Source organism: Electrophorus electricus, chromosome 2 (genome assembly GCF_041902795.1).
Source record: "Electrophorus electricus isolate QZ-2024a chromosome 2, ASM4190279v1, whole genome shotgun sequence".
Lineage (NCBI taxonomy): Eukaryota > Metazoa > Chordata > Actinopteri > Gymnotiformes > Gymnotidae > Electrophorus > Electrophorus electricus.
In genome coordinates this window covers 1873111-1885148 of record NC_137498.1, presented here as the reverse complement: position 1 = coordinate 1885148, position 12038 = coordinate 1873111, and the positions used below count along the sequence as shown (strand labels likewise).

Sequence of the window (12038 nt, the reverse complement as noted above, 5' to 3'; positions counted from 1 at the left end):
AATGAAAATTAAGAAGTAATGTGTTTCCCATAATACAAACGGCCATGTAAAGCAGAACTTATTACATTTATTCTCTATTGTTTATACAGCTTTAACAGTAAGGATTCCCCAATAATGCCTTTCATGTCCATTCTTACCTCTGTCTGCACACCAGAACAGTTCATCACTGATCAGCGAGCTGCTTTCATTTATAGTACCAGAGTCCTGCAGCAGGAATGCCTTTCTACTTAATCACACCTCTGTGCTGATCATGTGACACTCTTCTCAACCATAACAGCGAATCAAATTACATTTACCTCAATACACTTCTTAGAAACCCTATAGATTTAGGAGTACAAGTTTAGCAGTACAAGTATTTCCCTTTGTTTTTAGTGCTTGCTAAAATGCTCCCACTGTTCTAGTGCCCTCACTCTTCTAGTGCACTTGCACTTTCTTTTGAGATATTGGTTTTCTGCAGGTCACACCATTATTTATCATTTGCCAATGCCATAACTCCTCTGCTAACAATATTAATGGCTCTTCATTTATTTTTGCAATTAGTTCTTATTTGCATTTTGTTATAGATCTTACATTTGCATATACATTTACAGCATTTGGCAGACCTTCTTATCCAGAATGACTTAGAAAAGTGCTTTATCATTTAATCATAACATACATCCTAGCCATTACAGTAAGTTAGAGTCCAAGATACCAATTAACTAGAATGCTGTTGAAATACAGCGATCAATGATGATGCCTAGAAGTTTTTAGTTATTCAACATAGGAGCAGTGTCAGTAGTCATTTAAATATTCCACAGATAGATGGGTCTTCAGTCTGCGTTTGAAGACTGCAAGGGACTCTGCTGTCCAGACAGCAAGTGGAAGTTCATTCCACCATCTAGGAGCCAGGACAGAGAATAGTCTCAATGCTTAGCTTCCATGAGACTTGAAGCAAGGTATTTCAAGCCATGACATACTTGAGCTTCGAGGTATAGATCAGATTTTAACCATTCACATCATGTATGGAGGGGCTGGTCCATTTTTGGCTTTGTAGGCAAGCATCAAGGTTTTAAATCTGATAAATGCAGCTACAGGGAGCCAGTGAAGGGAGTGGAGCAGTGGAGTAATGTGTGAACTTCAGAAGATTGAAGACCAGTCATGCTGCTGCATTCTGGACAAGTTGTAGTGGTCTGATTGGTCTTAGAGGAAGACCAGCAAGTAGCAAGTTGCAGTAGTCTAGCTTTGAGATTACAAGAGACTGCATAAGTTCCTGGGCAGCTTCCTGTGAGAGAAAGGATGGAATCTGTCATATATTACAAAGGAGAAATATTTAAGTGTGGCTCATGTTTGAAACATGAGTTGAGAACATCAACTGGTTATTCAAATGTATGCTGAGGCTACAAGCAGCTTCAGATGGTGATACCAGGGAGATTGCGAAGGAAACTGTGAGGTCATGGTAAGGGCAGGAGGTTCTTGGAGTTGAGCTGCAAGTGGTGGGCTGTCATCTATGATGCAACGTCAGTCAAGCATGCAGAGATACATCTGGAGGCTTGCGTATTAGAGGGTGGGAAAGATCCTACAAGAAATAATTGGGTGTCATCAGCATAGCAGTGGTAAGAGAAGCCATGAGAAGATCACCAAGAGAACAAGTACACAAAGAGAAGTGATGAGGGCCTCATACTGAGTCCTGGGGCACACCAGTGGAAAATGTACATGGATTGGATGTGGATCCTCTCCATGTTACCTGATAGGACAAACTGTACAGGTATTGAAGAATATGCAGAGACATTAATGCAGTCATATAAAAAATTGCATGTAGGCAGTTAAAATCATGGGAAGCATGGGAATTACTGTACATGTGTACAGTGTGGTGTTGAACATGGACATTACTGTACACGTGTACAGTGTGGTGTTGAAGCATGGACATTACTGTACAGGTGTACAGTGCACAGACGTCTCCCCTACCTCAGAGATCTTTATCCTACCTCAGAGACATCTAACCACCTCAGAGACACTACCCTACCTCATAGACACTACTCTACCTCGTGGATATCTGCACTACTTCAAAGGCAGTACCCCACCTTAGAGACATCTACCTTACCTCAGAGACACCTACCACAACCTTAGAGACATCTACTCCAACCCAGAGAGATCTACACTGTCCGATGTACTTCTGAGGAACGCATGAAAGCCAGTTGTTGTGGAAATTTACTTTGCTTCATTTTGTGGAAATTTACTTTGCTTTATTTTACTTTGCTTTATGTTTCTATAGTCACAGCATAACAGTCTGCAGATAAGCATGTGAGTCAGGGACACCAGCTGCTCACATACTGTTCTAAGGAGCCTTCAGCGCTCAGGCTAACCAAAACATGAATTAGCCGATACTCTGCAGGAGTCATTTTTCTTTTTTTCTCTTTCTTCTGTTCTGTGTATAAAGGGAGGGGGACTGTACTGCGGGGCAGTTCTCTTTCTCTGTTTTACAGGGGACGGAACTCATAAACCTTTTACTACTCAATGCATAAGGCTGTCTGTGTTTGATGTGCTCTCATTTTTCCACCACACCAGCTATATTTGCAAAGAACCTCACTCACCCTGGACACCCTGGATTAGACACAGGCAAAACAAGTAGACCTTCTTTCCAGAGGTAGCAAAATGCATGCATCTCTCCTTCTCTCTCTCCCTGTACTCTAACCGATGTTTTCACTTTGCATTTCACACTATATATATAATTTTGCACTATTATGTCTGTATATACTACCTTATTGTTTATTGGTTATCTTTCTTCTCAGTTTACGTCCATGCTTTCAACTCTAGAGTTACTAAAGGGCTTTGCGTTGTTTTATGCAATGACAAAGATCAGTTCAACTCAATTCAGTTTACAGACTAGGAAAACAGTCATCTTCCCATTTCTCTCTCCGCTGACTCCCTCTCCCGAAAACCGGGAAAGGCGCAGTTACATAAACTTGTCACTTCTCCTTCCTAGATTCCACTGTCACATACACAATAGATCATTTTACTACTAAACATATACAACTGGGCTACAGATGTAAGAGCGGAAGTGGATCAAGGTCAGTAATTACAACTCAATACAATCCTTAACTAAATGCAACAAAAATGATTCATGCATACAAATCAACAACGCAACGCACACACACACACACTTTAAAATAACATTTTCTTAACTAATAACAGCTGCACTGAGAGGGACACTGCACCCAGGGAAATTTAGCCGTGACCTCCATGACTCTTTTTCTCTTTGGGCCAGGAACATTACAGATCCGAACACTATCACCATGATTTCCATAGTGCTTCCTGTAGCATGAACACCATTTTGTCTTTTGCCAAGGGCACCTGTCATTAGCTGCTACACCGATCTAGTGAGGTGAATCACCAGTGGCTTGGTGTCACCCTTAGCAGGTCGGAAGCTTACTTTATAACATGTTGAAGTCATATTATATGTAACAAAACCACCAAACTATGTCTTTCTTCTTTAAAATCTCAGAGGCTGTTTGATAATATCTGATTTCTTCAGAGCCGTGTAAGACATCATAAACTACAGAAGACCATCTCCCTCTGCTCAGGACAATAAAGATCTGGCTGATGACCTCAATGTGCATCAGGACATCTATGTGTTTGCATTACTCTGTATTGTTTCAGTGTTTGCTGTCTCACTTTAAATGCTCTGTCACTTAGATGTAAACACAATCCTTTATAAATGGCTCCAGTTACAAGGCCCTTGTTCCTCCTTATGAATGTGTGTTGCATTGATGCATCTACTAGTGTTGTATGACACTCAAGATTTTATTTTATTTTATTTAGACATTCTGCTATTTATTCATATGTGAAAGGTGATACAGCAAATCAGCAAAACATTCATGAATGTGTAACAGTCAGTATTGTAAAGATGTATTTTAGAAAGTCTTAGTTCTAATGGACAGCAGTTTTGCTTATCAAAGGATATATAGGATATAAGAAATATATATACAGTTTTATCACTTTCTAGGTTATTATAGTATTGTTTTTAAAGAGAAATTATTGACATATAATAAGGGCATAAAACATGATTTATTAATTTTTTTTTTAAGAAACTTGTCCACAAGGATCAGATCTGGTTTGACAGGTGGATTACAGGCTACTGCCCATCTCTTGCCATGGACAACAATTATAAGCCATCGTGTAGTGCTTCAGTTAGTGTCTAACCACAGACCTGCTGTTGCTTGGTAGACCACTTTTAACACAGAATCAGCACTGATGTGTAGAAGCCCCAGCAATCCTGCTGTTATTGATACATTCATTACTGGGCAACATCCTCTATCATGCCACTACTGCCAGTGTGTTAAATTTGTCTCCCAGTATTTGTCCCCCAGTATCCCCAAGGTCAGCAGCGATCCTGTGGATGTAAACTGATGAATGAGATTAAAATGTTCAAGCTAACAGATGGGCTACATTTTGTACAGTTATAATTATAACATGGGTGCACCTAATATCACACCATTTGAGAATATGTGTTTCTAATAAAGTAAGTGTTGAATGGACTAATTTTCCATGTCCTGTATATATTCAACATTAGTCAAAGAAACAGCTTCAAGCTACAATTTAAGCCATGTAGAACTATATTGAAAATGTGAATTAAAAGTCAGTTCAGTTGATTTTAGTAGATGATGCACTATTCTACTCAGAACAGATTAATTCTTGAGGAATTTTTCCTCAATATTTTTCCTAATAAAATAGCTTTGAGGGCCTTTCTAAACCAGCGGTAGAAGAAAGCATACACAATAGGGTTACAGGCTGAATTGGAAAATACAATCCATGAAATTGCCTGCATCACTTGTGGTGGACCATTATAACCATAAAATGCTACATATGTGGTATAGATAGAAGGTGGTGTCCAACATGATAAAAACACTCCCATAATAACAGCCAGTGTTTTAGTGGCTTTTCTCTCTGCTTTACTAATAGTGGGCTGCCCTCTGAATGTGCTTAGTTGAGAGAGAGTATTGTGGACAGAACGTGACTGTCTCTGGGCAACAACATATATTTTCACATATATGCTCACCATGATAACAGAGGGGATGTACAAAGAGAACAGAGACAATATCAAAGATGTCACTGGCCCTATTACTGTAACACATGCCCCCTTACATAAAACCTCACTATTGTGTTCAATATGGAGAGTATTACGCTCCATGAATATGATTCCCAGGGCAGCAGAATAGCTCCAACAAATAGCAATCATGAGTAATGTAACATGAGGTGTCATAGTCCTGTGGTACAGCAGAGGGTGACATACTGCAACATATCGCTCAATAGAGATGAAAGCAAGATTTAAAACAGAGACAGTACACAACATAACAATAAGGCTGGATAACATTTTACAGAATACAGTTCCAAAATACCAGCAGGTCTCTACAGTGCGTATCATCCTGGGAGGCATCACAACCCCTCCTACAAGCAGATCAGCTACAGCCAGAGAGAGAGTGAAATAGTTGGTTGGCATGTGGAGCTGCTTGAAATGAACGACTGCTATGATAACCAGCAGGTTTCCAAGTAATGTAAAAAATATAATGAATCCAATGAGAAAATACATCCCAACTCTCATAACCAGGGGATAGATGATCTTCTGGCAAGAGTTAGAATGATGTTCATAACAAAGAGAAATGTTTCCTCTTGTCCAGTGTTGTCGTAGGCTGATGTCCATTAGGCTTTTTCTTGTATCTGTTTATAAATATGACATCAAGAATTTACCATAAACATATTATGAAACTCAGAATTATTCAAAATTATTAAATACTGTTCCTAACTTTTCATTAATAACAGCTAAAAATCCATAGATTGAATTCATGTCCATCCTTACCTCTGTCTGCACACTAGGACAGTTCAGCACTGTTCAGAGAGTTGCTTTCATTTATAGTACCACAGTCCTGCAGCGGGAACACCTTTCTACTAAATCACTCCTCTGTGTTGGTCATGTGACATAACAACAGTGAATCAAAATATATTTACCACGTTTTCCTTCTTACATCATCAGCCAAACACATTTCCTCAGTTTCCTCAATACATCTCTTGAAAACCCTGTAGATTTAGGAGCACATATTTTTAAACAGGTATTTCCCTGTTTATAGTGATTGCCAAATTTCCCTGTTCTAGGTGATGATTTCTTTTGGAGATTTTCTGCAGGTAAATGCGTTACTTGGCATTTTCCAATGTTATAACTCATCTGATAACAATTAATTAATTAAAATCTGCACTGATGTTATTTTACTTTTTTTTACAACCACTTCTTATTTGAATGCTGTTGTATGAAAATCTGCAGAAGTAAATAATCTTGTGAGCTGTCCACACATTAGTCCTTACACACAGCCTCGGTGTTCAGATATTGACATGTCTTTCATTTGTCTTCTCATCTCTACATGTATTATATGCAGGGATATTAATGCAGTCATATAGAATGGTGTATGTAGGCTGTTAAACTCTGGTAAATATTTTGATACTGATATGTCATAGGCAACACATCGCACAGTAGACGAAATAGTGTGGCATCAGTTAATAAGAAAAACGTACTTGTCAATTTGACACTGGCTGCACAGAAGAAGGGAGAGGCGAAGTTGAGCTAACGTGTTCTTTATTATCCATGACAAACAATGTAAACTGTAAAGTAATCCGCAGGGATGCTATGAATGCCGAGTTGCAATGCACCAAGGGAACTCTGTAGTATCCTTGACCACTAATGCGCAGCGTTGTTCGTCAGGAACTGCGGGTGCATAAATGTTTAGACACAATGATGAGGAGTAGGTGTCTCCAGTCAGTAATCAGGTGATTGAGAGTGGGGTAGACAAACATTAAGGCCCCCTTCTGACATGGGCATGTCCCTCTCAGTGGTGGAACGGCCGCCCATGACAAAACCCTCCCCAAAGGCCACGCTAGCTGCCTGGAGCGTGGCCTGCCACAGGTGGTGGGGCCTCCATGGGTACAGCCTGTGGAAGGAGGCGTTGAGGCCGGGGTCTAAAACCTGGGAGGCCGGGACTCATCTACATTCCTCAGGGCTGTACCCTACCCAGTGCTTGAGGTATTGCAACCCCTTGCCTCTCCTCCAGGAATCGATCAGGGTTCTCACCTTGTATGCCAGGCCCCCTTCCGTCTCCAGGGGTGGAGGCGGGTTGCTTGAGGGACTGTCCTCCACAGTGAGGGGACCCTGCATCACGGGCTTCTGTGCCGAAATGTGGAAGGCCCAGGAAGCCTGACTACACCCTGCCAGACTATTCTGGTAAGTTACCTCATTGATCCTCTCCTTGACTGTATATGGGCCTTCGTATTTTGCAGCCAGTTTGCCCGTGGTGCCCACGTGGCCGTCTCTGGTTGAGACCCACACCTCCTGTCCCAGTGCGTATTGTGGGGTCTCTCCTCTTCACCTGTCCACCTTCCTCTTCAATGCGGCGATTGCCTTGCGCAGTCGCTGATGTGTCTTCTCCCAAATCCGTTCGCTCTCTTTGCACCAGGTTTCAACTGCCGGCTGGCCCAAAGCAGGGGTGTTCCAAGGGTAGAGCGGTGGTTGATACCCTAGAACGCAATCAAAGGGAGTTAGGCCAGTACCCGCGTGATGTAGTGAATTCTGCTCATACTCCAGCCAGGGAAGTTACACACTCCACGTCTCAGGATGGTGTTGACAATATAGCCAGAAGAACTTACCCAGTTCTTGGTTAGCCCTCTCCGCTTTTCCGTTCGATTGTGGGTGATAGCCGGACATCAGGCTGACCATGATGTTGAGCTTGCCCAGCAGTTCTCTCCACACTCGAGACATGAACTGAGGGCTGAGTCAGACACGATGTCCTCTGGCAGACCAAATTGGTGGAATACTTGGCGGAACAGCAGGTCGGCCATTTCCAGCACAGTGGGCAGGACAGCCAAAGGGATAAACCGGACCATCTTTGAGAACCTGTCAATAACTGTTAGAACTACCGTATTGCCTTCACGGGCAGGTAGGTCAGTGATGAAGTCCATAGCAAGGTGCGACCAGGGTCTCAGAGGAGTAGGCAGGTGGAGCAACTTACCAATGGGGGGACCGTGTGGGGTCTTGCTGCGGGCACAGTCCGTGCAAGAAAACACATATTTCACCAGGTCCTTGTGTATAGTGGGCCACCAGTACTGAGTGCCTATTAATTGTGTCGTATGTGTGGCACCAGGGTGCCTTGTTCCCATGGAGGTATGTGTCCATGATCACAGCACCCCCAATGTTTCGGCGGTACGTAGAGGTGGTTGGATGGGCATTCCGGATGTGAATTCGTGGCCTTTTTTTGTTGGCAAGGTCCTACTGCAGGGACGCCAAGAAGCACAGGAGGGGAAGAACAGGCTCCACACTCATCGGTAGGGCTTCTGCATGGTGTTGCCAGGACAGCGCATCTGCCCTTTGTTTTTCTTAGTTTACGTGGAACTTGAATCTGCAGAAGGAAATAGACCACCAGTCTTGCCCAGCATTCAGTATTTTTGTGGTCTGTAAGGGGTGTCGTGCTCCCACAAGCCAGTGCCTCCACTCCTCTAAGGCCAATTTCATGGCTAACAACTCAGTCCCATAAACACCATATTTCTGTTCTACAGGCCTTAGCCTCCTGGAAAAGTAGGTAATGGGTTTAAATCCCCCTCTCTCACCCGTGTGTTGGGACAACACGCCGCCCACTCCTGTGTCCGCCTCCACCATGAAGGGCCTCTCCGGGTCAGGTTGCTGTAGTACTGGTGCGGTGGTGCAAGCGACCTTGAGCCCTTCAAGAGACCTCTCCACCTTGGAGGTGCACCTGACCCACTAAGCCGGTCCCTGGATTTGGTCTGTGAGGGGTTTTGCAATTAAACTATTTTTCACGATGAACCTTCTGTAGAAGTTTGCCAGCCCTCCTGGATCACATACCCCAGGAAGTCTACCTCCCTACTGTGGAACTCACACTTCTCCACCTTGCAGTATAGGTGGTTCCTTAATAGGGTCTGGAGCACAGCCTGCATGTCCAGCATATGTTGGTTCCAGGAATGAAGGAATAGATCGGGATGTCATCGATGTAAGCGACCACAGATCTTCCCAAGTACTCCCTTATAACCTCATTGATGTAGGCCTGAAAGATGGATGGAGCCATGGCCAGGTCATATGACAAGACCAGGTATTCATAGTGGCCAGTGGACATGCTGAAAGCAGTTTTCCACTCGTCCCCCTCCTTGACCCGTATTAAGCTATACGCGCTATGTAAGTCCAGTTTGGTGAAATATTTAGCCCCCCTCAGCTGTTCAAGTGCTGCTGGAACCAGCGGGAGGGGATAAGGGTACTGAACCAACAGATGGTGTACCCCTCAGTAATCTACGCACAGTCTTAGGCCCCAGTCCTTCTTATTAACGAAAAAGACCCCAGCCAACACCGGAGAGGTAGAGGGGCAGATATACCCTTGCTCCAGCACCTCCAAGTTGTTTTGTTCCATTGCTTGTTCTTCCTCTTGGGAGAGGGGATAAATCCGGTGCCTGGGGGGCACTGTGCCCTCCTTGAGGGTAATGGAACAATCCCCCTCCAAATGAGGGGGGAGCAGTGTCACCTTCGTGGGGCTAAATACCTGTGCCAGGTCCTTGTACTCCTGTGGAAAGGTGACCTGCTTGTCTGCTCCGGGGTTCTCTATGGAGGTCGCAAGGAGGGGCTTTACCTAGATGGAGAGGCATCTTTTATAGCAAGTGGGTGCCCACTGTAGAATGCAGTTGTTGGACCATGTCACGTGTGGGTTGTGTGCTCGTAACCATGGCAGACTTAGCGTGATAGGATGAGAGAGGGAGGACAGGAGGTAAAAGGCGATGTGTTCTGTATGCTCGACGTTGGTCACAAGGAGAACACAGTGGGTGATGTGGGTAATGTACCCTGGACCTACAGGGCCTCTGTCCAGGGCCTGCATGCTCAACGGGGAAGAGAGGGCATTGGCTCTTTTCCCCAACCTTTTTGCAAGACCCCAGTCCATAATGTTACCGGCTGCCCCCGAGTGTACTAAGGCTAGAGCAGAGAGCAGGTGGTTTTTCTATGACACCTTGATCGGTATTCCACACATTGAGTGTATCAAGGAATAACTCACTGCAGTGTTGCCTTTCTTTTGTTCCCTGGGATGGTGCCATACTCCTGCCATGCCCAGCTGCATAGGCTCCTCTGGCGGGTCGGTCTGTCCGGCTGTTAAGGTTTGCTCCCTTTGTGGTGAGCCCCAGCTGATGTACCAATGCCGCTCTTGCAAGAGGCAGTCATAGGAGATGGCGAGACTGGGAATCATATTCATGGAGCACAATACTCTCCATGTTGAACAAAATAGTAAGGTTTTATATATAGTAAAGGGGATGTTTTCCAGTAATAGGCCCGGTGTCAGCTTTGATAATTTCTCTGTTCTCTTTGTACATCCCCTCTGTTATCATGGTGAGCATGTATGTGAAAATATATGTTGTTGCCCAGAGACAGTCACATTCAGTCCACAACACTCACTCTCAGCTAAAGACATCCAGAGGGCAGCCCACTATTAGTAAGACAGAGAGAAAAGCTGCTAAAACACTGGCTGTTGTTATCGGAGTGTTTTTATCATGTTGGACACCACCTTCTATCTACACCACATATGTAGTATTTTCTGGTCTTAATGGTCCACCACAAGTGATGCAGGTGATTTCCTGGGCTGCTTTTTCCAATTCAGCTATTTTATTAGGAAAAATATTTAGGACACATTCCTCAAGTATGAAACTGTTCTGAGTAAACTGAGCTAACTTTTAATTAACATTTCCAATATAGTACTGCACTTACCTTAAATAATGGCGTGAAATTGTTTCTTTTACTAATATGGGATCTATACAGGAGATTGAAAATGAGTACATTCAACAATGACTTTATTAGGAGCACATATATTCAAATGGTGCCTTATTAGATGCACCCATGTTATAATTATTACTGTACAAATATAATACTGATTGTTGGCACGAACATTTTAGTCAATGGCCTTCCCATTCATCATTGGTCAGTTTACAACCACAGGATCACTGCTGACCAGATACTATTTGTGGGACAAACTAAAACACCGACAGTAGTGGCATGATAGAGGATGTTGCCCTATAATGAATGGATCAATAACAGCAGGATTGCTGGGGCTTCTACACATCAGTGCTGATCCTGTGTTAAAAGTGGTCTACCAAGCAACAGCAGGTCTGTGGTTAGACACTAACTGAAGCACTACACGATGGCTTATAATTGTTGTCCATGGCAACAGATGGGCAGTAGCCTGTAATCCACCTGTCAAACCAGATCTGAACCTTGTGGATATGTAGACAAGTTTCTTTAAAAAATGTTTTTAAAAAAGCAAATAGAAAGTATCACATTTTATGACCTTACTATATATCAGTCATATCTCTTTTAAAACATAAAGTGAAAAAATTATATATATTTACTTTGATAAGCAAAACTGCTGTCCCTTACCAATAAAACTTTTTAAAACACATATTTAAATCTGTTACATACTGACTGTTACACATTCATGAATGTTTGCTGATTTGCTGTATCACCTGTCACAGTTGAATAAACAGCAGACTGTCTAAATGAAATATAAGGGTGAGTGTCATACAACACTAGTAGATGCATCAATGCAACACACATTCATAAGGAGGAACAAGAACCTTGTAACTGGAGCCATTTATAAAGGATTGTGTTTACATCTAAGTGACAGAGCATTTAAAGTGACACAGCAAACACTGAAACAATACAGAGTAATGCAAACACATAGATGTCCTGATGCGCATTGAGGTCATCAGCCAGATCTTTATTTTGCTGAGCAGAGGGAGATGGTCTTCTGTAGTTTGTGATGTCTTACATGACTCTCCACATGGTGCAGCTTATCAATAACAAGAATAGATGGAAATCACACAGAGAATATTACCAAACAGTCCTTGAGATTTTAAAGAAGAACAAATTGACTTGTTTATGTAACTTCATCTTTAACAGTTTTTTGGGAGAGGGAGTCAGCAGAGAGAGAAATGAGAAGATGACTGAGTTTTCCTAGTCGGTAAACTGAATTGAGTTGAAA

General features: G+C 42.9%; 1 protein-coding gene across 1 annotated transcript; it reads right to left on the bottom strand.

The window, feature by feature from the left end:
• Window positions 1-3773: 3773 nt before the first annotated feature.
• On the bottom strand, window positions 3774-5690 carry LOC118241829 (trace amine-associated receptor 1-like). Its single transcript, XM_035529128.2, has one exon. It carries the CDS (start codon window positions 5675-5677, stop codon window positions 4655-4657), a length of 1023 nt encoding a protein of 340 aa, XP_035385021.1. The 5' UTR covers window positions 5678-5690; the 3' UTR covers window positions 3774-4654.
• Between the last annotated feature and the right edge of the window lie 6348 nt (window positions 5691-12038).